General features: G+C 36.7%; 1 protein-coding gene across 2 annotated transcripts; it reads right to left on the reverse strand.

Annotated features, from left to right (window-relative positions):
• Positions 1-94: 94 nt before the first annotated feature.
• On the reverse strand, positions 95-27,435 carry phf2 (PHD finger protein 2). Of its 2 annotated transcripts, none has more exons than XM_039673608.2 (22): positions 26,900-27,435; positions 20,552-20,637; positions 19,630-19,744; positions 19,216-19,376; positions 18,948-19,089; positions 18,492-18,678; positions 17,012-17,174; positions 16,845-16,932; positions 15,550-15,656; positions 14,229-14,320; positions 14,052-14,141; positions 13,561-13,899; positions 12,563-12,682; positions 11,703-11,818; positions 11,372-11,550; positions 10,108-10,175; positions 9,114-9,283; positions 5,598-5,875; positions 4,203-4,298; positions 4,010-4,119; positions 2,545-2,839; positions 95-2,345 (listed from the first exon to the last, which is right to left on the reverse strand). In XM_039673608.2, the coding sequence occupies exons 1-22, from the start codon at positions 26,995-26,997 to the stop codon at positions 2,257-2,259; spliced, it is 3,189 nt and encodes a 1,062-aa protein (XP_039529542.1). In that variant the 5' UTR covers positions 26,998-27,435; the 3' UTR covers positions 95-2,256. The 2 variants fall into 2 exon arrangements, with proteins under 2 accessions (XP_039529542.1, XP_039529541.1); XM_039673607.2 differs by having other exon boundaries at positions 5,598-5,896; positions 26,900-27,434.
• Between the last annotated feature and the right edge of the window lie 285 nt (positions 27,436-27,720).

Below are 27,720 nucleotides of genomic sequence, written 5' to 3' on the forward strand. Positions count from 1 at the left end.
TATAAACGGCAAGAAAATAGGACATTTCTGCAAACACATGACATGGGTGTTAATTCAAAACATCTTCTGTGAGTCAGAAAACAGAGTGCACTACTACAAAAGTATCATTCACTGCCATGAAACAGTGGATGCATTTAATTGTTTGAACATATAAAAATAAACCACAACAAAGCAACACACATTTTGTACAAATAAAAACCTGAAATAGTTCCATTGTTTCGATTCGGAAAGGTGGATACGAGATTTACATTGGTAACTAAAACACTGCAATTTATGAGCACAGTAAACCTGGTTAAGAATGTACATACTCTATTACCAAAATAAAACTCATGGCATGATGGTATGGATATTTAAAATAGCTGCTTAATAATAATAACAGTAATAATGTAACATTTCGTATTGATGAGAGCAGTTGCACTTGATTTGATGAAAACAATGAAGACAAATTTTGCTTAGACAAAAAAAAAAAAAGGAACTATTGCCCAATGTTAATGATAGAAGTGTCCTAAGGGGCTCACAGACTGATAAACGATTTAAAACAAAACCTCTTAAGAATTATACAAGTATAAAAGGCTACAAACATTAATAAATTACATCACTGACACAGAAAACACTTCACAAGGTGCTAGTAAAATAACTTTTAAAATCCATCAGGGGTATTTTAGCTCAAATGTCAGGCTGGTCGTAGAAACGTTGATTTTTTTTTTCTTATCCCCCATCATAAATGAATCATAATACACATGGTTTTCTGCATGTAAGGCCATATGAGAATAAATGTTACACTGTATTTTGTTCTCCAGGCAACACCTTTTGTCTAATGTAACAAAATGAAATGAGAACAAAACAATGGTTAAAAAAGTACAGCTATTGTGTATCTAACAAAAAAAAAAAATGAAAAAGGTAATGACTATTTCTATATCTTTATATATATTTTTGTTTGTAATTAGCAAAAAACTAGTAAAAATGTATAATGAAGTATTAAGGAAAAAAGGATACAAAAAGTAGTCATTTAAAAAGCTATATACAGGCTACATTCTACATACTGTACTGTGAAGCAATATAAATGCATATTTCATTCTAGGGTAATTGGTGCTGCCTGTGAAACAAACAGAAGAGAGAAAGTATCCCCATGTAGTGAAATGTCATGGATGAGGCTTATCATCAGTGCTAGAGATCCCATTAATGTAGTGTTTTGTTGCTTTTGGCAAGTGTTTTGTACGTATAATGGAACCGTAATAAGAGCTACATTGTCAAACAAAATAATGTGAAAAACAGGATGATGTAAATCTGATTGCATAATGTCTAAAAATGATAAAACAATATATAAATTTAAAAAAAATTCAAAGATGCGGTTACAATTCAGTAAAATAAGATATTTTAAGCATGTAATTAAGTGGAAATATGTTATCGATATGCATGTTTAATGTTTTTCCCCACAAAAACTAATTTTTCCTATATTTGTAATTAAAAAAAACTACAGTTATCATTTTACAGTAGCTGTTGGGACAACATTACTAACAAAATGAGTTCATATTTGTGCTTCACTGTTGTTTTGTAAGTGCCTTCTGGCTTTTCTCAAGCTACCTATGACATGTACAATTATATTAGATCAATAAATATTATCTGTGATAGTGCTTAGCAAGCAGAAAAGTACTTTTTTAAGTTGTTCTGTGTAAGTAATGCATATAAAAAAAAAGTAAAAGTAAATTCCAAATGGGGGATTTTAAAATCACCCAGGCAGTTAGTGAAAATCCTCTTTAGTGATACTTGTAAAAAAAAAAATACAAATAATAATAATAATAATGATAAGCCACATCCAAAAAGCAGTAATGAACTTCTTGTTTGCAACCTTCCACTAACCCTTTCCCTCCCAAAAACAATGCATGCAACTGGAATACATGCAAGGGATACTTTCTTTGTCTTGGAATGACTGCTATGTACTGTATCTTATAATATATTAGCAACCCCTGATAAACTGATAGCCATAGTAAAACAAAGACAAATCTTCTTACAAAATATTAATAGCAGGTATTCTGTACATTTTTAGTATCTGAAAGTTATAAAGTAAAAGAAGAGGCAAAAACCTATCTGAGCTATGTTCTTCTTAGAAATTGAAAACTTGTGGGATCCTGTTAGCTTTCCCGTTCGTTTCAGTCCTTGCTGCTCTCATCCCGGCTCATCGAGGGGGGCGGAGGGGGGGATCAGTCCACGGGTCCATAAACATCAGGAGAAAGTCTGAGTCACCCATTGTCCATGTTACAGCAGGAGCTTGCCGTTACGATGAATCTTTAAGATTTTTCCGAGTCTCTGTTTGGCCGTTGCCATTCCTTTCTTTAGCTTCTTGGCTGTGGGCGAGACAAAGCAAAATGGTTAGCATATGCGACAACAACATCCTTTCGCATCAATACATTATTAAGCCACAGCTGTGTCAATAAATGATAAATGGTGCGGAAATTGTGACTCTCAGATTGGCCAGTGCAACATAAACAACATGAATTAATACTCGTCACAAAATTATCCTATTTATGTTTTGGCTAAAATCACCTTTGGCGTCCGTCGAGTTCCCACGTTCGACTTTTGCTGGCGGGACAGATGAGGTGTTCTGAGATGATGACGATGATGAAGGCCGCCTCTGACTGAGGAAGACTCCGGGGGCCATGGGTTGCGAGCCGCCGGCGGTTTTGCCCGTTCCAGTGCTGTACTCGTGGTCGGCCAGGTTGCTCTCGGAGTCTGGGGTGGGTTCTGGAGAGCTGCTGTCCTGAGAGAGTTTGTGAGGCTCCTCTACAGCCACGGGCTTCTTTTTGGTACTCTTTTTCTTCTTCTTAATCTTCTGCTCCTCCTGTAGCGAGAACTAGTTAGTAGGATAATTTAGCTGAATCAGTCTAAATCAGCTATTAGAGAGGATTCAGGATTTCTTTAACTGTAACGACACTCAACTCCCACAAGTTTGGGAAAAACCCGATGATCATGTTCTCCGGCAGGATTTGGAAATGATTCAAAGAGCATATTGTGCTTCAAGACACAAAGGAGTTCATGTGGACAATGCCATCAATGTGCAACCTTAAATAGTGCAGGGCCAAAATATTTCTTAATTTTACATAAAAATCCTTGCAAATACACTATTATTAAATAGGTTTTTTTGGGGGGGGGGTCGAATTGGGATTTTTCTGATAAAATTTGGCCGCGCTTGTTTGTAGGGCTACACAATTTGGGAAATTTGATTTGAGTATAAAATTTAAAAATATATTATTTTTTATTATTACTATCATAACTAATTAAAAATATTTAACAAAATTCAAAATGTAATTATTTTACTGTAATATACATATATATTCACACAAATAAAAATAGCATTTAAGAAAAATAACAGAATCATTTTCTTTTACACTACAACTTTATAATTTCAATACTAATACTGGCTTTCTTGATTTCTTCATTTTCAAATGTTAAACCAATTGAGTTTTATTTTAGCAGAAAACCGCAGCTTCTCTTTTGTTGACAATAGCTGGTTTATAAGTGCTTCTCATTACAAGTTTGGGAAGATGTTTTGTGCATGTTATGTTTCCCAATGCACATTATAAGCAACCCAAACTCAGAGCAGATGCAGAGATGAGTCTGTGTGGAGCAGAATTTACTAAGACACCGAAAATACAGGATCACGAGCCGCTCGCATGTAAAAAAACCAACAACAAACAGAGCAGCGTTTCACTCTGAAACACTCAGCACATGTATTTATTTAATTAATTTGCAGCCTCTACGACTTGATAGATTAATCGTACAGCCCTAGAATTTACTCAATTTAAAAGTAGAAGATAAAAATTTATTTCAATTACAAGGCTTGTTGCCTATAATTTCTGCAAATGCAGATAATCCTAAAGTTGTTAAATAACCCATCCATTGTGACCGTTTGTCACAATTTCTTAATATCAGTAAATGTTTTTAAATTGATATGTAAACATTTGGGCATTGCACTGCATGAACCGCTTCATTATGAGCTTAAAGAGTTAACCTGATGAGACAATTTAGCTGCCGCAGCTGCCAGTCCTGTCTCTATGGACGCCACACGTGCCCCCTCCCGAGCCGGTCTCTCCTGTCGTGGTACAGAGGGCCCAACTCGTGCTGCAACAGTATGAATATAATCACATGTGATTACATTTACATTATAGTCGGACTCCCACCTGAAATTGGAGACTTCGCACTACCTGTTGGACTATATGGAGTGTCATCTGTATTTTTCCTTTTTTTCGATCTCGATTTGAAAATTGGGTTGTCCTCCTCGGATTCCAGAGATGGATATACTAGGGGGGGATGGAAAAATACAAGATTAAAGAAGGCAAAACTTAGCTAATTCTACAGATTCCACCATTTTAGTTTCTTCTGGAAATTTTTGTTGTCTTGGAGCGCTATATGTATGGTCTAAAGTCATTAAAGAAAGCAATGTAAATACGTCGAAGCAGCACATTACTTTTAAACACTGCTTATACATGAGAAACCACCCTATTTTTGCACTCCATAAACTACAGTGCTAAGTATTTTCGCATTGGACAGGATGTTAGCGTGACACAGATGCATGGCAGCTGTTCCTTGCCCTGCCTCGTCCTGCATGCACCTAGCTTCTTTGAACTCAACCACTCAGGAACACGCAATTTCCAACAATTAAATTATCAAGAAAAAGAAAAAAAATGTTTACAGAAAGGAGGAATGCTCTCTTAGTGTGAGTCCAAACGGGAATGTGCGTGCTAGTAATGACTAATTAGGGTATCAGATCAAAAAGCATTTAAAACAACAGTTTAAAACTCATGCTAATGGATTATTAACAGGCTTCTAATGGTCTTGCTGTTCTTGGAAGGGGTTCACAAAAGCTATAAAAGAGACCATTCAAAAAGGGGGATTGAAAAGTTCTAGCTGAGAGTAAACACGCCTGTCACTGTGCCGTGAATGAGAACCCTTAAGTCAAAATCAAACTCTAATCAGAACGTTGATAGAGCAGATTTACACTGTTTTGCTTTGCTCTAAGGACACCTGGGCAATTCCAAGTCATCACGAAACATCCTTGACAAATTGTCTCAGAGGAACTAATTGGTCTTGATAATAGTGCAAACAAGCTATCCAAGATGAAGGTACGAGAGGACTACAATCTGTTCTCCAAATGGGTTCTTAAAGGGATAGCTCACCCAAAAATGAAAACTACTTTACTCACCCCCTCATGCTATTAAAACTAGGGCTGCACGATATGTCGAAATTATTGAAACATCGGGGATGTGCAAATCGCTATATGCATGACTTTATTAGTTCAAAAAGTTACGAAAAGCCCAGATAGGTCGACTTGACGCAGATAGCATCAGTCATGTGTCCAGTCTGGGACGTGCTTAATGTCAAAAACAGTTATTAAGCACAATAAGCCATGGAAAATAATGCTGTACTCGTATGCACATGCGCACAAAGCCGCCTGTCAAACAGCGTGCAATCCCAAAATAAGTTACCTTCTGCATTTAGAGGTTCAAACAACACTAAATCACTTCATAGAGTGAAAATTTTTTGACCAATAACATTTTTCAAAATATCTTCTGTGTTCTCCATGATGAACTATCACTTACCATAGTCAGAATCCCTAAAGCACGCGTCCATGTGGTCCTGGTCATCGTCGAACATGTCCGAACTGTCCACGCTGCTGCTCTTTTGCGTCTTTTTGGGCAAGCGTTTGGCTGGTCGCTTGCTGTTCCCTCCTGCTCCGGCTGCACCGCTCGGCTTCTTGCTGGCTGAGCTGCTGTGAGAGTTGTTCTTAGCTTGGCTATTGCTCCAGGATGGTTGCAGACAAGAGTCTGATGACTGCAGGTTAGCCATGGACAACATGCCCTGGATGGCCTCCTGTGTGCTGGGGGATGCAGGTGGCTGACTGTAAGTCCATCAATGAGAAATACACAACACACACGCACATTACTCCAAGTGTCAGTGGGAATGAGAAGCGATTCGAAATTTTAGGATGTGAGTCGGGTGATGGGGAGCAATGAGAATGGAGATGGACACTTAAAGGTGAAGTGTGTAATTTTTGCGCCACTAGTGTAGCAGAAAGAACAGTCCCAAGAAGGCGTTACCGGTCAGGTTAATGATGATAGATATACGTTGTCAAGCTGCATATTTGATTTATAATAAAACCATGAAAAGCTATTAGCAAATAAAGCAGTATTTCCAGGCCAAATTATTCACTCACATGACTTGAGGCAGTCACATGATTTTTTTTTTTTTTGATGTACATTCAATTTACTATTAAGTAAATGTCTTTCCATTGTAACTACTTCTCATGTTTACTTGCTGAATTTAAAAAATGCGTGCAAATATGTACAGTTTAGGTGCATTATTAAATTTTTATCTGCATCTTAGTGTTTCAATCCAGTATTTTATGCAGTATCCCGTCAAAAATGTTATTAACTAAACATTTTTTTATGAATTGAAATAATGATAAAAAAATATATATAAATCAAACATAAATCTTAGATAAATATTACGAAATTAGAAATGTTGTCTTAGCAAGTAAATGAAATAAAATAAGTTCAAGCTCATTTAAATTGAAACTAAATAGAAATATGAAAAATTACTGGAACCTAAACTAAAAATTCTAATAAATGTAAAAATAAAATGTAATTTAAAATGTTTATAACAGTATAAATGAATACTAAAACAACACTGGCGATATCCCAAAATCTGCATAAAAATAGGATGAAAACCCAGTTTAAGGAAATACTAATAGTTTACTTATAGTCGACTGTGAATGTAAATTGAAAAAAGTTGTATACAATATTCAAATATTTGATTTATTACAGTATAACATTATAATATTCAAAACATTACACATCACCTTTAACCCACCATAGAAATGGTTGATGGCAATCGTGGCCAAAGAGCTTTTCCACTGCAGCTGATGTAGGACAATGTCATGTGGACTTCTCAGGCATTTTTAATCAACTGAACATGTAAAGCTAATGGGTGGGCCTGGAAAACTAACTCGAAAATCCTAGTTAAGATTCAATCCAAGGTGTGTTATCAAAAGGCAAACCAAATTACCTAACATCTCTGCTTTCAATCATACTGAACCTTCATTCAACCAAAACTGAACCTGTGCTGTCTTATAATCAAATCTGCTCATTCAATAAACCACTAATTTGCACATCTGTCTCTTGCTTTTCTAACTTACCTGTCACTAAACATTCATTGCCAATAAAAAGTTAATTTCCTCATCATTTAAATCTCTTTCTTGTCACAAGAAGATTCTACCGTGTAAACTAAGACTATTGTGTCCACATCTGCTTCCAAGCTTGGGGTAACTAGCAGAAAAATAGAGATTTAGCCTTTGCAGATTACCACCTATTAAGTGATTAACCAGTGAGGTGGAACAATGAGTCAAGAGCTTGTTTAATGTGGTCGCAACTGACTGGAGGCATTTCCTCCCCACAATCCTGCAGTCATGTCAGGTTTAAAAGCACAAAAAAATAATTTGAGAAATTAACATATTTTAGCCATATTTTCCTTCTCATTTTGAGTTTGAGCTGATTTGCAGCTTTCAGCGCAGTGGAAATAGACCATCAAAAATGTGCCCAAAACAGCAAACAGTAAAATGAAGAGGAATGGCCTAAAGCTTTTGCTGTATTTGACAAATTAATAGTGTAGAGGGATTAAACAAATAACGCCAGCACATGTAAACTGCTTATAAAGAGCCGTGCAAACTATTACTTTAGCCATTGTTCAACGGATGAAGAAACGCCTGTGCTCGATGTGTTTACAGTGTGAAGTTTAAGCACTAACAGTTAAGCTAGAAATATGAAGTGTTTTAATTCTTAAAGGGTCAGGAACATGCTTCATCATATAAACTGTATGTTCCCTATGGCCCTCAGCCAAACACAAAATATATCCATAATACATACTCTGCCACATTAGCGTGTGTAATGTACAAAACATACCACATGAATCATGAAAATGTATGAACTAGGGATACGCGCAAATGACCGGTCGATGGATTGTCTAAACAACTAGTTGCTTGTATAATTACACTAGTTTAGGGTCGTGTACACCAGATACTAGTCACGATTTTTCCCACAAGACACATTCTTGGGTTCAAAAACAGATGGACGGAGCAAAACAGTATTGAACAGAAATGCGAGGTCTCAAGCCATGTGTTTTAAAGGGGTCATGAACTGGCTTTTTACATTTTTTATATTGTTGTCTGAGGTCAACTTTGTTTTTACAGTCAAAAACATCAAAATGAATAAGCAATAGGCTATTTTTAACCCTAGTTTTGAGCCCAGCTCAAAAACGCTCCGTTTTTATGGGCGTCTCACATTGAAGACTTGGAAGTAAACACCCACTGCTGTGAGTGGATAACAGTTTTGCATATTATAATGAGTTTAACTCTCGATCCGGGTTTGTCATCACGAGGTAGGCATCTATGTTGTTTAGCTATGAGTGTAATGCACGAATCGGTGAGCGGGGCTAAACCGGCCGTGTTATAGTAGGCGTTGATCTTCTCCTGCAGGGGTGGTATTTTATCCTCTTTGACGTCATAGTTCCCCATTTTGAAAAACGAGTCGTTTGCTGAGCTTGGTGTCAATAAAAGCTTTTTTTTGTTCTGATACTTAGAGGATATTTTTATATGATGACCTCTTAGATGTCAAAAGCTCAAAGAAAATTTGATTTCTCAGTTCATCACCCCTTTAAAACTGTTTTAACTCGGCCTGAATGTATATACGCACTTAACACATTGAAAAAATATAACGCCGATTGAAGATATTCAAATCAACCAAAATATGGAATATCTAGGACTTTTATTTCACAAAACTATCAAAGTCTACACAAAAACAAAACAATTTTTTTTTTAAATTTAAAAATTTAAATTTGAAAAAAAAAAAATTAAATTCTGAAATTTAACATTAATGGCGATGCTGCCCTAGAGGGGATGTTTCTCGGAAACCGTAGTCTCAGCATTCCAAAGCAAACCGTGATAAAATTATTTTTATTATTTTTTAAATATCAAAGCGAAAACTGAACCTATTCAGCTTTATTATTTGACTTGGCTAACTCATGCCTTTCAGACACCAGAATATAGATAACAACGTGCATACCTGTTGTTACTGTAGTCAATGCCGCCCACTTGTTTGCTGGCCTGTAGGAGATCCAGAATCCCAGCTGAACTGCCCCCTTTCTTCTTAGAGACCTTGGAGTTACGACCTTTGACTTCTGTCTTGGCTTCTGTGTCTATGTGGAGCGATTCTTCATCTGATGAATCTAGATTCTGAAATAACAATGCGGGGGAGAAAAAACTGACATGAAGTACATAATGTAAATGTGTCAAAATATACACAAGAAGCTGAACGATTTGCATAAGCAATATCCATTCTATATACCGGATTTTTCTTAGTTTAGTGAGTTTTTTTATTGGTATATCCTGTAGCCTTTTGTAACCCCTCACATAGTTCGCCTGCGGGCCTTTGTCATGATTAACTTTCTTGCTCTCATTTGATTCAGTCGACAGCTATTTCCTTCATCAGTTTTGAGGTGATATTTGGCTTCGTCTTGCAGCTCGCTCTCTTTGATTTGTGCCGTATGTTGGTTTAAGTTAGAACATTATGGGTGAATTATCACAGGCCTGAGAACATCAGTGCTGCAATGTTTTAAATGCATCCAGAAGGAATTAATCAGCTACTTCATGAAATAAAGATTGGAGATTTGAATTTTGTCCTAAATTCTTCCTGTTTACTGTCAAAATCAGTCTTTTAATGTTTTTACCGTTGTTTGTTTGTTTATTTATTTATATAGCACAGTTTAATGCAACTCACGTTGCCCAAAATGCTTCACAATCACAAACTAAAAACACAAAAAAGAGCAATGATGCAATGAGCAATGAAAACATGACCACATCACATAAACTCATAGACAATAACCCAATTAAGAAAATTCTCTATTTAAATTTAGATGTTGTTGTTGTTTTAACATAGCTTTGAACATATGTAAGTATTTGGCGGATCGGGGTATTCAATCAGTCTGATTAAAGAGAAATACTATTGACGTTCTGTTAAATAACACTGGACCAGCACTATAAATGGAGTTGATGCTTACCTTTGTGTCCGACGTTTGTAGCTTTGGCTTTTTCGATGGCAGAATGGGCTCTTTGATGTTTGATAAAACTGCAAATAGCATCAGATGTTCAAGATTATTCTCACATCGCATGAAATAAAAGATTTATTTTTGAATCGGTTAAAATCCCAGTGTGTCTAATATAGGTACTAGGCCAACATGGAATCAGTGCCCACGGATTTTAACATAATCTGAATGCCTGTCACTCACACATTTCTACATATGCGCCACCCAGGGACCAAACAAACACTGCCAAATACAAGCAAAAGTCATTCAAATAAATGTATGGTGGCCAGTAACTTTATTACGAAATTACAACTTTATTACAACTGTAACTTTACTATCAGAGGTTTATCGAGGATATTATGTGGTGACACGTGTGTATAAGTGTAACTAGGGGCTGTCAAATGATTAATCGTGATTAATCACATCCTAAAATTTAAAGTTTGTGTTTATATAATATATGTGGGTGCACTGTGTATAATTATTTTGCATATATATATATATATATATATATAGGCCTATATATATAAATACACACACATGAAGGTATATTTAAGAAAAAAAAATATGTGTATATAAAATATTTATGTTTATATATAATATAAATTATATATAAATCTATATTCATGAAAATATTTCTTAAATATATACAAGCATGTGTGTGTGTGTGTGTGTGTATTTATATATATAAATTAATTATACACAGTGCACCCACATATATTATGTTAACAAACTTTTATTTTGGATGCGATTAATCGCGATTAATCGTTTGACAGCCCTAAGTGTAACACATTGACCTGAGCTGTTTGCTACTAATTCAATATTCAGAATTCATAAAAAAGGCTAAACAATTCCACTGTTATTTGGACAAAAAATATTAAAACTATTAAAATAACAATGAAAACCAGTTTCATGACCAATAAGGAATATCTAAAGTAATTATCTTAAGTACTTAATTCACTCCTCATTCGCAGATATTGCCCAATCTAAATTTTTGGACTCCATCCCCTGTGTGTTTGTATATTATAGTTTTATCATCCCAAATTTTATTATACTTTCAAAAACGAATAAGATTGTAGTTTAAATCATTTTGTCGCCCAAAATCAGTGTAATAAATTTAACAGAAGTCTACTGATTCCATCTGGAACTGATTATAAAGTATATAATAATTTTTGGCTTTCAAATTATGTCTTATTTAATGAGAAAATCACACTGGCCCAGATCGCATATCATGAAGCCTTACAGGAAAAGTCTCTCTTGACTGCGTTCTTTTTCCTCCTGATTGGGAATTCGTCGATCTTAAGCTCCCCCTCATCAGAGACGTACTCGTACTCGTCTCTCACAGGCTTGGGCTTTTCTTCCTTAATATTCTGTATTGAGCCAAAAACACTTGAATTGGTCTGAGTCTTGAGCATCTTTGATCTGAGGAAACCAGATGAAAAGAACATTAGTTGGATTGACAGAAGAGACAACACAGACTCAAAATTAGGGCTGTCGATCATGTCAAAATATTTATTAACATGGGCCTATTTAATAATGCATGCCTGAAATTTGAACTTTAATAACGCACTTACCCCAGCAACTTCTTATTCGACAATGAAAATGCAAATTTATTGTCTTTATGGCTGAGTAGACTTCTGTCAAATCGGTGCTCTTCTTCCATTTTCAATAGCGAATCAGGTTTGCTGTTCTGCGAGATGAAAAGAAACACCAAACAATCATCAGTACTTGAAAACTCTTCCCATCTCATTCACTTCTCGGGTCTTCGCTGTCAGCCACGTCCACTGTGATCAGACGTCAAAGACTGAAGCCTTTGCGGCTGATGACCTTGAAGACTATCTAGCAGAGGCTTCTCTCCATCTGCAAATGTTTGGCGAGCGGCAAAGGAGCACTCGGATCAGGAGACTTGGAGCAACTACAAACATTCCTGGGCTGTTTGGCATTGAATTTTCCCCCCTTGAACGAAAGCCCTGTAATGCCTTCCGTTCACCAGAATTAAGCTATTCCTACAAAAGCCATCCCATGTTATCCAACATTAACGACACAACACGCTCATTTTGATAGTAGAAATGAAGGCATATGTAAATACTTAGCTGGCATGTCTGGGATATGACATAGCATTACAGCATTAGGTAAACTGAGGCTGCGTAAAGGGTTCTGCTGCTTTGATGATCCCAGAACAGAGAGAGTGACTGAGCCGCAGAGTTATTTCTGCTGATTGCTTTGATCTAAAATGTGTAAATCACTTTCTGGATGATCCCAAAGCCCTGCTTGCTACTTTTCAACTTGTCGGGGTTTGATGCTATTTGCGTGGATTTTCAAAGCTTCTTCTCTAGCACTGATCTATGATGCTTTGGAGGAAATCATTATGTTTGCATTACACAAGGTTATTCATTACAATTGTGTCCTTACATCGTAAACCTAACAAACGTACCTTATATTTCCATTTGGCCTCCGTCTTGTTCTTATTATGCTCTCGAATCATCTCGAACTTTGCAACGTCATTTGGTTTACTCGTCTCTTTCTCCAAAATACTCATCCCAGTTTTTAACAGCTGTGTGAAGTGAGAGACAATAAAAGTTTTTTTTGTAAATAGATAAAAGTGCATACTGACAGATCTAGAGCAGGGTGATATATTTACATTGATTTTATTCAAAATGATTTTGCACATGCAGTATCATATTTTGTTTATGTTCAGTTCATTTTAATGAATAGATTCAAAATGCATTCATAAATGTCCCTGGAAGTCTCTTTGTGGCATTTTCAATTTATTAAAAAGGCTTTAGTAAAAAATATACACTAACGTTCAAATGTTTGAGGTAAGTAAGATTCAATTTAGTGAAGAAATGAATACATTTAAGCAACGATACATTAAATGCTGCTCTTTTAAACTTTCCATTCATCAAATGAAAAAAAGATCACCGTTTCCATTAAAATATTAAACTGTTTTCAACACTGACAATAATAAGAAATGTTTACGGAGCACCCAATCAGCATATTACAATGATTTCTGAAGGAACGAACATTATGACACAAAAGACTGATGCTGAAACTTTGTCATGTTATTTTAAAATATATTACAAGGAAAAATAAATTATTTATAAATTATTATTAAAAAGTATTAGATAAAATTCAAACAAATTGATTAAATAAAAAAATTATTAAAAAAGTATTTTGAACAAATAATTTTTTTACAGATCCCAAACTTTTAAACGGTAGTGTATGTAGTCAAAAATATGGCTGTTTATGTGCATATAAATGTGCATATAACTATTTTTTGCCTTGATTATTTTTTTTCTTTTTGCATTTTACTTCTTGTATTAAACATTTTGATGGATGTTTGGTGGAAATTATAATACACCCTTTTAAGTCATTTCATAGGCATAAACAATATACTGTATGTTGAATATTATACGGATGAAAAAACATTACTTTTTTGGGCTGGTCCATCTTGTTCAGGATGTCCTTTGCATGGGATTCAAGAGCCGCCAGACTCGAGGGCTTTTTCTCAGGTAAAATACCTTCTTTTGCTTTCTTCCCTTTCTTTTTGCCACCTTCTTTTATTTTGGGTTCCTTCGGTGGTTTGGGTGCCTTGGGCATTTTGGGTGGTTTGGGTGGCTTTGTGGCTTTCTTCCTAGCTGGCTTATCTCGTGGCGGGGAGGAGATGTGTGCGGGGGACGAGGGCTCTTCTGGTTCTGATGGAGCAGACGGGGGTTCCTCAGCTGGGGGCTTTGAGTTGCTGGGTTCGCTCTTTATGGCTTTTGTTGCATTCTGAGTTAAAGACAGTGAAGAAGTTGTCAACCATTACTGATTCTGGCAATAGCTGATTGAACATGTACAAAAACATTCTACATAATAAAAATCAAGATCATATCTGAATAAATGAGAGTAAAGACATCCAACCAAAGTCTCCAGCGTTTCACCTCAGAAATCCGAATCTCTTTGGCAAGGTCTTTAATGAGCTGTGCTGGCTTCATGTTTTCTGGAAGCTCGTCCTCGTGCTCTAAAAGAGCCTTTGGATAAAGACAAAAAATGAGAGTCACTGTCAACTGACCTACAATTTAAATCAGTGAAACTAGAGAATATCAAAAAATATTTACCTGTTTTTTAGTCCACGATCTGAACGCTCCATTGACAATTTTGGCACCATGTACCAAGTAAGGAGGTGGCTGCTTGTTCGCCTTGTGCAAACCTGCAAAATGTTTAGGAAATTTTGCATCAGACTCCATTATTCCCATCTGGATCCAAACACTCAACTAGTGCCCTATTAGTAACATAAGATCCTCTCTAGAAAGGGCTGTTTTCTAAATAGGCAAATTGATGAAAGGTCTAACTTTCCTTAAATCATTAACAGCAATGCCCAAGACCGTGGCTGGCCTGTCAGAAATGCTCAGAGCATGAAACTCACCGAAAGAGGGGGGCACTGGCAGATAAAAATGGACTACATTTTCAACCTGACCCATTACTGTTCAATAACAAAGGCCATTCATATATCAAACTGATTACTTCAATCCAGAGGGGCCTAAAAACAGTCATGGGCGGTTTTTTGGAGCGCCAGCTTCAACATTGATTACATTGGACTGGATACACAGCCACTACAGGAAATATATTCCACACTGCATTTAAATGAATAACATGAACATAAAGTGAAAGCTGAAACAGTGAAACGAGCAGGGAAAAGCAATAGAGCTGGCGGAGGCCCAGTCGGCCTGCTGGGCCTGGAGCCAAGGTCTTTTTTTCCCCTACCTGCAGTCACACACGAGAGTTGAACCCTTGAAAAGATGACCTTGAAAGCTGATTCCTCCATCTGAACATCAGATAGCTTGGAGACCAACTGCGGTCCTTTTTGCAATGTGCGCGCAACAGCAATCTGGCAAAATTAAGTAACGTGACGGGGGGAAAATGGTGGAAATATAAACACGTAGTCCAAGGCCAGATGAGGGGAGTTTAAACACCAGGTTGTAATGGAGCAAGCGATTCTGCCTTTTGAAGCCAATCATCTGTGAACTCCGCGATGCACCGATGTAATGACTGCAATAATACGCCGGGCATCCAGACCCTCCTCGTCTGCTCAGCAGGCCCCTTCCAGGATCACGCACGAAGCGAGCGAGAAGGAAGTCATTTGAGTCTACCTTATGACATTAGATCTTTTTATTTCCAGTCCCAAAGTTCACTATTAGGGATAAATCTCCATCTAGCAGGATGGAGAGGCAATTTTCGAAAGCAAAACCTTTGAAGCCATTTCAGGGGAATTTCGCTGCGAATGATTTAAGTTTGCAAACGTAAATGGTTGCAGTGAAACTGACACTTTGCTCTTTTTCACTTGTGAGTTTTGCGCAACTACAATACCTACAAACAAGCCACATAAAAACTAGCCACACTTTTTTTAACAGGTTGTATTTATTTATATTATTCGCTCACCTTTAAACCGCTCCAGGTAGTATTTCCCCACATACCAACAAGCTGTTTCGAAGTTTGGAAAAGGAGTGAGGCTGGCAACTTTGAGTCTTTTTTCCACCTCATATGCTCTGAGTGGAGAAGCAAAGGGAGGATTACTGAAAACTGTGCCTTGAGAGGAAATCGTGGTCTCACAGATGTGAGAAATGCACTTCAGAAGGCAAAAGCATATGCTCTTGACTTCCCCTCTTTCTTTTCATTGCTACAGAGGCTTGTAAGTGCCAAGAATAGAACAGCGAAAGTTTAACGCTTGAATGATTCGATTGCATCACCCTCCTTCAGTTGTCACTGGATGGCAAACAGCATGTAATAACATTTAAATTGGCAACAGCCAAAGATATTAGGCCTTTTAATCCCACATAATAGTCCTACAGTACACACCAGACCCTCTGTACCGTATTTATATATATATATATATATATATATATATATATATATATATATATATATACTGTATATATATATATATATATATATATATATATATATAGAGTGATGTGAATAAGTTAGGACACCCATGCTAAAGTTGCCTAAAAAGAGAGAACAAAAAAATCATCTTTTGGAAATTGATATTGATGCCTTGATTAGAAAAATTAGGAAAAATCCAACCAATTTTGGGGGGGTATGAATAATGTATCATAAATAAATAAATGTTCTTCCTTAAAATACAGGGTACATAAGTCAGGACACCCTATGTTAAATTCCCATAGAGTCAGGCAGATTTTTATCTTTAAAGGCCAGTTATTTCATGGATCCAGGATAATATGCATCCCGATAAAGTTTCACTTGGCTTTTGGAATTAAAATAGCCCCACATCATCACACACCCTTCACCATACCTAGAGATTAGCACGGTTTTATTTCTGTTAGCCTAACAGCTGGTTTGATTTGCATTGAAAGATGATCTTATGGAAAGTACCCCATCCCAATCTCTAGGTATGGTGAAGGGTGTGTGATGATGTGGGTCTATTTTAATTCCAAAGACCAAGGGAACTTTATCAGGATGCATAGTATCCTGGATCCATGAAATAACTGGCCTTTAAAAATAAAAATCTGCCTGACTCTATAGGAATTTAACATAGGGGTGCCCTGACTAATGCACCCTGTATTTTAAGGAAGAACATTAATCAGATTTTTACCATTTTTTTCTAATTAAGGTATTAAGATGCAGTGTGATGAGATCATCACACTGTATTGTGGGAACCTATAAAAATGCACATACAAAGCTTGTCTTAAAGGAAAAAGAAGCAGATCACTGACCTCATTTGCATCTCTACGCTCAGACTATGGATAAAATGCCCGGAGAAGGCTAAGCAGTCCACAGGAGTCAGTATTGCATTAATCCATCCTGCCATTAAATAAAAACAAAGGAATGTTAGAGCTTAGAGCTTCATTTTTTATTTAATTCTGGCACCCTAGTGTCTCACCTGATGGAATGAAAAGAGTTTGCCCTTGTTTAAGTGTGCACTTGTAACACTTGTCCACTTGGTCAGCAAAAAACATCTCGCTGTGGTTGGATGAGGAACTCCAGCGCTCATACAGAGAAAGGTTGGCAGAGGTGGGCTTGATCAGAAAGAAGATTTTCTCTCCCTATACAATACACAGGTCAAATATACAGCTCAACATCCACTACACAACAATATATGACCACAGAATGTGGTGACTGACCAATAGAGAATCATGTAACAAAAATGTATATTATGAACTTATGTTTTATAAACTTATGAACTTATGTTGTTTTCTGATTGCTATATAAATTTGTTACTCAACAAATTACCAAGTTTGATATGGTGTTAATTCACACCACATCAAATCTAAAAATAAAATTTATCAAAAAAATTATATATTTAAAAATGATTCTGTATAAAAATATGGTGCAATATGTAATATTTCTGAGGATCTATTGACAGAAATGCAATATAAGATCCATAACTATGTGTTCAGTGATGTATAAAGACCTTACTCAATGAACCATAATGTTTTTATTATCTTAGAATGAGACATTTATATCTACATAACCGCGGGCGGGCACCCCCTTCAAAGAAGGTCGACATATTGTGACGTCATGTTTCTACCGTAGCCGAATGCGAACTAACATCGCTACAGACCGCGTTTTGACACTAACTTGAAAGAGAAGCCGCAGAAACCTAGAAGCTAGCCATAAACACCGTGAGTAGTGACTTAAAACGGTAACGTTACAGGAGTCACCAACCCATCGACCTTGGAAGCATTTTAAGAGTTTTCAAAAACCAGAGAAAAAAATGTATAAATGTATTCATTATTATTTATCAATTTGTGTGTAGTAAATGGTGTCTAGGAAATGCGGAGGCGAGCACACTGTTACAATCACATCATTTTTGCTGCTCGCACCTTTGCACTCACGCGGACACGTCGAGTATAAAAAATGCTTGCTTTAACCAGCTCAACCACAGTAACAGCTCATATTTAGCCAGCTAAACTTTTACTACCCTGTTAGGAAATATGTAGTTGGATAGTTTCATGTGGTTCTTCTCCCTCACTGTATTATGGGTTTGCTATGTTGGGAGATATGTGCTGCTTACGTTCGTGAGACAATCAGCTGATTACTATTATTATATTATATATTAATACCCTTGAGCCTCACCTGACTGTGGCTTTGTAAACTTTATCCATGATGTGGTTTATGGACTGTGGTACAGAAACTTGGCTTACTCTGGCTATTTTCTGCTGTCTCAGACGACGATATGTTTGTCCCGTTTTAGCCACCGTAGCTTGAGTAGTGGGCTGAGCCCTTAGTGCAACGCGCAACCGAACCGCTAGATGCCGCTAAAATCTACACACTGCACCTTTAAGAATAAAATACTTTGAAATGCTTTTTTGCCATAGAAATAAGTAGCATTGAGATATAAATAAATATGAAGGAGTCACCTTAAGTACATGATACCACACAGAGGCACCGCCACACTCAATGTGGAAGTCTGTGTAGCTGTCTTTCACGCAGATGAGACAGTATTTGGACACTTGGGGCTTCCCCAACAATGCATCATCAGGCCAGTAGTTGTCAACCCAAGACAACTTCCGAACTATCTGCGGACTCTCAACAATAGTGTCCATTCTACAGAAATAAAGGGAATAATAGGAAATAATCTCAAAATGACACCCTTATAAAAAAAAACACCCATGACACGTATTATTATACTGACATTTTTATTTAATTGAGAAGGCTATATGTCATGTTTACATTTAATTTGCTAATATTTATGTTAATTAATAAAAAGGAGTGTGCTTTAGTGTATTAGGTTTTGCTGTGTTAAATTATTTAGTAAAACTGTGAAATTAGAAGTTTTGCTATATCCCAATGCAACTTTTTAAAGGACTGCTTACCTTGTTTGTGAAAACTCCAGGTTGATCACATTTAATACTTTCTTTCTGTTTGTGCTGTAGTAAAAATCAACAAACTCTTTTAACTTCATCTTGCTGTCTGTCTGTTTGGTTACATCAACAACATCCACAAGAACATCAGGCCCTTTAAATGAAAAAAGTAGACAACAATTAGAACAAAATTAAGGAAAAATGAAGGAAGACTTGGTTTTGTTCTACTTTATTACTATTAGATTCTAATCAACAACATATATTACCTAAATTCACTTACCAACATAGTTTTCTACGTCGCTGACGTAGAATGTGGGTGCAGGCATGGCCATCCCCAGCCCATCTTTCTTTTGGACGAGAATTGGCTCATTGAAACCATTCTCCTCAAGGTAGTCCAATGTCAATTGACTTCCAGACAGCTTGACCACCACATCTTCTGAACTGCAGTGGAAAATACACAGTAAGCATGTTACCTACAGTCACCAACACAATCTCTCCAAGACATCATCCTGGAATCTTTTTCACATGTCTGGTGGAAAAGTTCAGAGCATGAGCAAAGCTGATCATAGAGCGCCATCTTCTGGACATTGGATAAACTGAAACTTGGGCATTATCAGGAGCACTGGCCCTTTAAATTCTTCACAGTGGACTGGGATGATCTCCACAAAGGTGCGTAAATACATGTGTACTATACCTGGGGAATGTCCTGCTGCGCAGCTCTTTTATGAACACCTGACTGCCGTTTTGAACTGGTCTGACGTCTCCGCTTTGCCCCGTGTCATGCTTATTCCAGCTCTTTTTCTTTTTCACTGTTAAAAATATAAACAGATGAAACCAACCAAATCAAATTCACACATAGTGAGCCAGTTTCTTAATACAGAAAAAATGTACTTAATATTAAATGTATAAGAAGGTTTTAACTTCAACTTTGTTGTTTTGATTGGTGTGGAACCAAAACTAGTATGTAGTATTCTGTCATTTAAAAAAAATACATTATTCTCATGAATATTATATGCTATTTAGATGGCAGTCTTGGTAATGGGACAAGACTACTTTGATTGTAAATAAATGATCACGTATCTAAAACTTGTTTTCATTCATTACAGGGTTGGACTGGTACAAAATTGATGTAGAAACGTTAGTAAACTTCACAATTAATTGCAAAGAAGTAACACATTGAATGAAAAAGAGATCTCAAAGTCTGTACAAAAATACTGATACTGAAAATTAAGAAATCAAATTTGAATGTATTTCATTTTCATAATTATTAAATAATGCAATGAAATTCAGGGGAAACTTTTTAAACTGTTTCCCAGGATTCTTTGACATATAGAAAGTTCTAAAGAATAGCATTTGAAAAAAATAATCTTTTGTAACATTATAAATGCCTTTACTGTCACTTTTGATCCATTTATTACATTACTAATCGAAGTTTTTTTTTTTATCTAACTGACCCCAACTTTTAAAGGATACGTTATATATACACAATGTATTACTATATTTGTCAAATATGATATAAAATTAAAATACTACTTATGATAAAATATATAAGACAATTTACTACAACCCTAATTCGCTGCCCTAATTCATTCACAGTATGAAGAAAAGATACTCACGGGTGGATTTGCCGTGGGTTTTTTCACAGTTAGGACAGTGATAGATGTCAATATCTGGTGCTTCATCTTCATCCACTCCCACGCAGCTGTAACAAACAAATGTGCATCTATTAGTTTCAATAGATCCATTGCAATATTATTAAAATAGCGCAGCAGCAGTCAGCACTGAGTTACAGCAAATTAAACCTGGTTAATCACAGTTCTGTAAAAGTATTTTGCAATACACAGTGCCAATAATAAACTTGATGACCATCCACTGATGACCATTCAAAACAAGCCGCGAACTCGGATGAAATATTCGGAATTTCAATGTTAACAGAATGACATTTTTCTAGTTCTGTCAGATTTGCACATCTGGCCACTTTCCTGCCCCTTATTGAAGCCCTAGTGGTTATACAGCTTTGTTTCACAGTCTCTGGCCACACGTCCTGAGGTTTTGGTGGCCCTTGGCAGTCCAATGCCTCAGGGAACCGGCCCGGTCCATAATCCAGTCCTGCATAGTGGAAATGGAGCATTTTTGATCATGCACAATGTTTAGAGTAAGCCAAATATGGTGTGTAGTCTGATGGCCAACAAGCTCAACCTCCGTCCAGCTGGCTTCAGAGTCGACCACATGCCTTCTGGCAAAACTACAGCCAAGATGTCAGGTGACATTTTTAATACTGTTTTTTTCTTTATCGCTGTCCCATAAAGCTGTTGAAGCGTTGCTGTATCACAGTCTGTTCAATTTGTAACTCATTTAGTTGTTAGTGGTCACTTGTTGGCACACAGTGATTTAACTACGTAAGTTTCTTCTAAACCAAATTGAATGCACTAGCATGTCATATAAAAATAAAATCAAAAATAATTGTTTTTACATATCTGTTTTGACTTTGAGATTGGCTGATCAGTGGCAAAGAACAACAAACTAGATCCACTGTGATTCAGTGCTGTAAATGAGCCATAAATGAAAATCCTCCAAGAACCTGAATCCTCTTTATAGTTCAATTCAATTCACATTTATTTGTATAGCGCTCTTCCCAGTACATATGGTTTCAAAGCAGCTTTACAAAAAATACGTCTGCATTACATTATAGGCACTGTATGCATTTTGTCACTCCATCTGCAGTGCAAATGTTCTTCCTATACTACTAATATGAACCCGATGCATCTGGAACACATTCCAGCCATTAGGAGGAGCTGCTCACGGGTCATGAGGAAATATTGAATTGGGAGTGTCCATTATGGGCTCTCCTCCACCATGGTACAACGTGCAGCCTTATGAATATCACAAATGCTTTCCACTCAGATGGTGGTTGGTGTCAGCACCCTTGAATCAATGCAAAAGTGAAAGGAGCCAAGTCTCAGGACAACAAAGAGAGCATGTGGGTGTGACAGGTCAAACCGCCCACTCGTGTATCAGGATTAGCAGTGAAACACTGCTATAATACTATCTCCCATGTTCTTCGACTCTCCTCGGCTAATCCTTATCATGAGTATCTGCACAATGCCATGAACAGGCCAATCCCATGTCAATTTAAAGGAGCAGTTAACACAAATAATAATACTGTAGTTATTATTTCACCATCATGTCATTCCAAAGCCCATCTGACATTTACGATCAAAGAAAACAAAAGGAGAATATTTTTGAATTTCCATGCAACAATTTAAGAGACCACAGTGGTCAAAAATATACCAAGAGCACCAATAACACTGTAGCCTACATAACAGTGTACGCTACATTACTTGGAAAAGAAGGCGAAGTGTGATTTTTTTTTTATCCTTTTGTGTTCCATAGAAGAAGAAAAAAAACAATCATTTATGTTATTGATGGAGCTCAATGTTGATACAAAATATATTAATTAATAGAGTGCCGAAGTTACATGTCACTCTGTAGGGTAGGCCAAAAACGCGGAAGTGAGTTAGCAGTTAGCATTTAGCACTCCCGGTTCACTCTAAAGTCTATGGGATTTTTGAATGGGTTTTTGCTAAATCACCTGAAATAAGGTTGGTGGTGAACAAAGCCTCTAAATATTTTCACGTTTTGATCTATGACATAAAACACACCTATTATAACCTGCTAGTGTTTTTTTTTTTCAACTTTATTGTGTCTGCTTGTGTTTTTTCACAAACTTTATATAGGCTTCAAAATGTATACATTTTGGATTAACTTGTAAAGATTATCTTGATAGACAAAACGTGTAAGGGTCACAAGTCTTTGTTAAACACAGATCTTATTTTTTGTGATTTTCCAAAAGTCTATGGGGAAAATGCATAGCTTTTCGATCGAGGGAACCCATACGACGCTAGCTTCCGAGTTGTCCTATAAAGTGACGTCATCACAAAAAGAGAGTAAATACAGTTAAAACAGTACTATCGTTTTCAATTTGAATATATTTTAAAATATGATTTATTCCTGTGATGCAAAACTGAATTTGCTATTGTACTTAATAAAAACAACAAAAAAGATAGCATTTGAAGAATGTTCATGCAACAATAATTTATAGAGACAACAGGGGTCAACATCCAAAAAACAAAAACAACATTAACTATAAAAACAATCCATGTCCTATATTTCGTGGAAAAGAGCGTAAAATGTCCTTGTGTGCTCCTCAGAAAAAGAAAAAAAAGTGGTGAATAAACACTTTTTGTGTGAGCTGTTCCTTTTAGCTTGTCTCTCTGTGAAATTACACTCAGTACAACATGTCTTGTTGTGCTGGCACAATAGACCCTTAATCGTCAAACAACTGCCTGCAAAAGATCTGCAGCAGCTGCCTGCAAACATGTACCGTAATGGCAATGTTTATTTATGGGGCCATTTTGAATGTTAAGAGAAGACGGTCCTGAAAAGAAAGTCTCAAAATCACTTTCCAGAAATAGTCACGTCTAGGAAAGCCTCTTCTTAAAAGCAACAACAACACCTTAAGTACCTTAATGCAGTCATATTCTACTTTGCGTCTACTTTGATGATCAACAGTGTAATGATAACTAGTCTGCGGCGCTCACTCGCTCAGTCAAGAAAATGTCCTTGAGGGGGGGGGGTAAATTAACTGGATTTTCACTCTCAGACAATGTAATTACACACTGTCAAGACAGATTAAATCAATAAATACAACAACAACAAAAGCATGAAGGAACATACAACATTATGGCAGCTCTAAATGATTCTTCCTGTAAAGTCACCTTCGAGACAGGTGCAATAATCGAGTATTATTATAACATATTTCATAAACTTGTGCAATATGCCAAAGCTGCTCTGTCATTAATGGGACAAATATCTTTTAGGATCTGATGCGCCACTTGTAGCTGGCATCCTGCCCTGTAAAAGAAGGGAATGATGTCATTCATTACCACCTGAAGAGTGGAGAGCACACGCCCACACCACAAAGAGCGGCATGTGGTCAGGAGGTGCGTTGCAGACAGCAGTGTTAAAAAATGTCTTCATTTCTGTTCGCAGGCTAGTATGCTTGCAGAAATCCCAAAATATCAACATGTTTACCCTGGATGGAAATGTATGCTGATCATAGAGGCACCTTTCGGAACGGATTAAACATTTATTAAACATATAGTATATATAGAAAGAAACAAAAGGAAGTTATAATAATAATAATGTGGAAGTGGAACTTAATATCTTTGGTGGTGATGCTTGTGATCAGGTTACAAAAGCTGTTTCTAAAATCAAAATAATTACTTAAAAATAGCCTTGTGGTTAAAAATTCCAACAGTGGGATTTTGGTTTAGATCCCATGGCTGCTACGGGGTGAAAGTGAGGTAAAAGGCGAGGTTACAGAGTTCACATGCACTTGAACAGGCAGTGTAGCTTAGTATTTAGACAGTTAAATATAGTGCATAGAAAACTAGAAATATGTGTATTCATATATTAGTTCCTATGACAAGTTCCAGGTTTTCTATGATCTTGGGAACCCTGATACTACTTACAGAGAGTTATATTTCTACAAATGGACAGCTGGAAGTCACTTTGGCTAATATTTTTTAAGTAAAAATCTGTTAAAAAAAAAAAAATCGGCTTACGGATTTAAATACAGTCAAACATGTCAAATGGAGCTGCACTTATCAGTAGCTGAAAGCATCATCAAATTAACCAAAATATTTAATACACAATCATGCAAAGGGTGAGGGATGCGTGTAACCAAATGACAGGCGTTCCAGTTCTACAAAAATCTGCTAAGCTTTCTGTGAGGTTCTGTGGGCACAGAACATCAGAATGCATTTTGCAAGACAGAATATATCAATGATAGGAATGATGCACTTTAAACTTGTCATGGTTAAGTGCAGCAGTCAAAGTTGTAAAATTGATTTTTATACATTAACATATTAATGTATTTATCTTTTTTGTTTTTGAGCTCTATTTATAAGCGTGACTCGAGTGACCAGTTTAAATGTAAGATTCTAAGGTTCATTTTTATAAACTACTTTAGTTAACATGAATTTAAGGGATGGTTCACCCAAAAATTAAAATTATGTCCAAATAGTTTCTGGTCCCATATTGACCTCCATAGTATGAAAAAGTCAACGGGGGACCAGAAACTGTTTGGTTACCAACATTCTTCAAAATGTCTTCTTTTGTGTTCAGCAGATGAAAAATTAAATCAGGTTTGGAACAACTTGAGGGAGAGTAAATGATGACAGAACTTTTTTTTTTTTTTTTGTGAACTATGCCTTTAAGAATGAACAAGACTTCAACAGCATGTATTAATCTAAATGTTAATTTCAACATTTACCAATACATTATTCAAATCAAAAGTTGTGTTTGGTAACATTAGGTAATGCACCTTGAACTAACATTATATTATATTTTTATTAACTAACATTAACAATAATAATAATAATAATACATCACATTTATATAGCGCCTTTCTGGACACTCAAAGCGCTTAACAATGTAACAAATGTTTTGTCCATTTATTACATTTATTAATGAAACCTTATTGTATAGTGTTACCGGGAAACTTTGTTTATTCTGAAGTTGTGTGATGATCAGTGTTTTAAAACTAGCAAGCATAAAAAAGCAGAACTACCAAAGTGATATTTTAAGATTAGAATAATCAGATTCTACACACAAATTTTGCATTGGTGAATGCTTGATAAAAACCAACAACTGTCAGTTAGCAGCTGCTACAGTATTGTAATCTCAAATCTTTTTTCAGACAAGTTAACACTGCCATAAACAGCTTAATACAGAATTATCAGTGTTAACATCAGTGTACACACTTAAAAGCCATAACTCGCTTGATCCTCGCCCTACCCTCTCGATATAGAGGTCACAGACGTTTAAAATCTCATTCACTCCAACAGAAACAAACACATTAGTGACAATTAAAACAATTCCTTACAGCCTACATTTGAATATGCAGTTAACCGCAGATATTCAGCCTGAAAACGAGACACAATTACAACGCGGTCACTCTGTTTAGATCGTTAAACAACAACACTCGTCATGTAGCTAATTATCATATTCTTGACTGCATGAATTGAGCGTTAGAACTGTAACAATCACAGGGCTCATTAAAGGGTTAAAATTAAACGCGCGTAAATGTATCAGTCAGTGAACCGGAACGCTTGTTCTTTGTTTACATTTACAAAATAGAATTTTAAACCTGTTCACGCAAGTTTCACTCACGCAAACAATACAGAATAATTCAATTTAAGATGAAATCGAATAATAACCGACTAGCCTACTAGCCTAATAACAGACTGCCGTTATTGGATCGAGTTAAACTCATTTGCAGGACTAGGCTACAATACATGCTGCTGTCAGTGATGCTTCACGGAACCAATACAGCAAATAAATCTGAACTTACTGGTTTTGATCATGATGAATACGGTCTATGATATACTGGCTAGATGTCATGCATGTTAAAATGTGCAGAGCAGCTCTAAATCTGCAATGTCTGGCTCATAAGTAGCCTATTATTCTTCCAGCGGACAGCAGAAAGGACAAGGACAGTTTTCACACAATTCATAGACAGTTCAAGCACTGATATAGGAGCAAATCTGGACAAATACGGCGCATAAAGGACCGTAAAAAAAGGTGTAAAAGAAAAGCCATTCGTGTTCGCAGACACCCACGGCTCACTACTACGACAACGTCCAGTCTGAGACGCAACCAAAGCGTGCGATGCACGCAGATCGAGCTCACATCGTAGAAAATACATCGAAATGGCTTTACGATTGAGCTAATCTTTTTGTACAGTTCACAAAAATGTGTCAACCGAGCCAGCTAAATATAACTCCGCCTTCTTCTTCAAGCGGCCCTCGCTCTTAAGAGCAATACAAAATGTGCGCACGGGAGCAAAACGCTTCCATCCAAATCCACACTTAAATAGTTGAACGAAATATTGCGGTTACCTGCCATGAAACCAGTCTTTGCAGGCGTCACATTCGATCATAAACTGGGTTACGTCGTAAGGTAATCTGCAGATGCAATACACGGGTACAGTCGCCATGTTAGATCAATTCACAACAACAGCCGGAGAGATGGATGGGGGCAGCAGGAACCTCCCGTAACACAAACTACAGCGATATGAAGAGCCGCGGAGCTGCTCCTACGTCCATTCGAACGTTCCCCCGATCCGACGTTACAATGTTACGATGTTAAAATGTTTCCCGCGCTGCATTGACGTGTGCATGCCCCCTGGTGACTATACGAGCGCGGAGACGTTCATAAAGCCCAAGAAAATGCATCCTTTCATTGTAATATTGTTACGTCAGTCTGCAAGACGGGAAAAATCGCCTCGGTCATGCTGGTCCAGATGAATGGAGGAGCTCATTAAACGCTGCGGCTGCTTCTCCGGGTTTCCCGGGACGATAGAAAGACGAAAATCCACCTTCAGGGACCTCCAGCCAACCGTCGAACCAGCTGCAGCAGAGTCTGTGACACGTTAATAAGGTCTCATGCAGTTATGGCAAAGTAGACGAGAGAGAATTAAAAGAACAGAGTTGGTTCAAATTTTGACACGGTTCTTATTTTGAAGATAAACGGCATAGTGCAAACTAAAACGAGTAACATGACTAGTTAAGTTGTGAAACAATGCATTAATTCATTTTTTACTTCAAGATTACGAGATTTTTTTTTAATATAATCTAGTGAGAAGTAAATTAATATAAGTTACTTTAATGTAAATATAAAATGTTTGTGTAAATGTGTGTATATACACCATATATATACA

Source organism: Pimephales promelas, chromosome 21 (assembly GCF_988280905.1).
Source record: "Pimephales promelas chromosome 21, fPimPro1.hap1.1, whole genome shotgun sequence".
Lineage (NCBI taxonomy): Eukaryota > Metazoa > Chordata > Actinopteri > Cypriniformes > Leuciscidae > Pimephales > Pimephales promelas.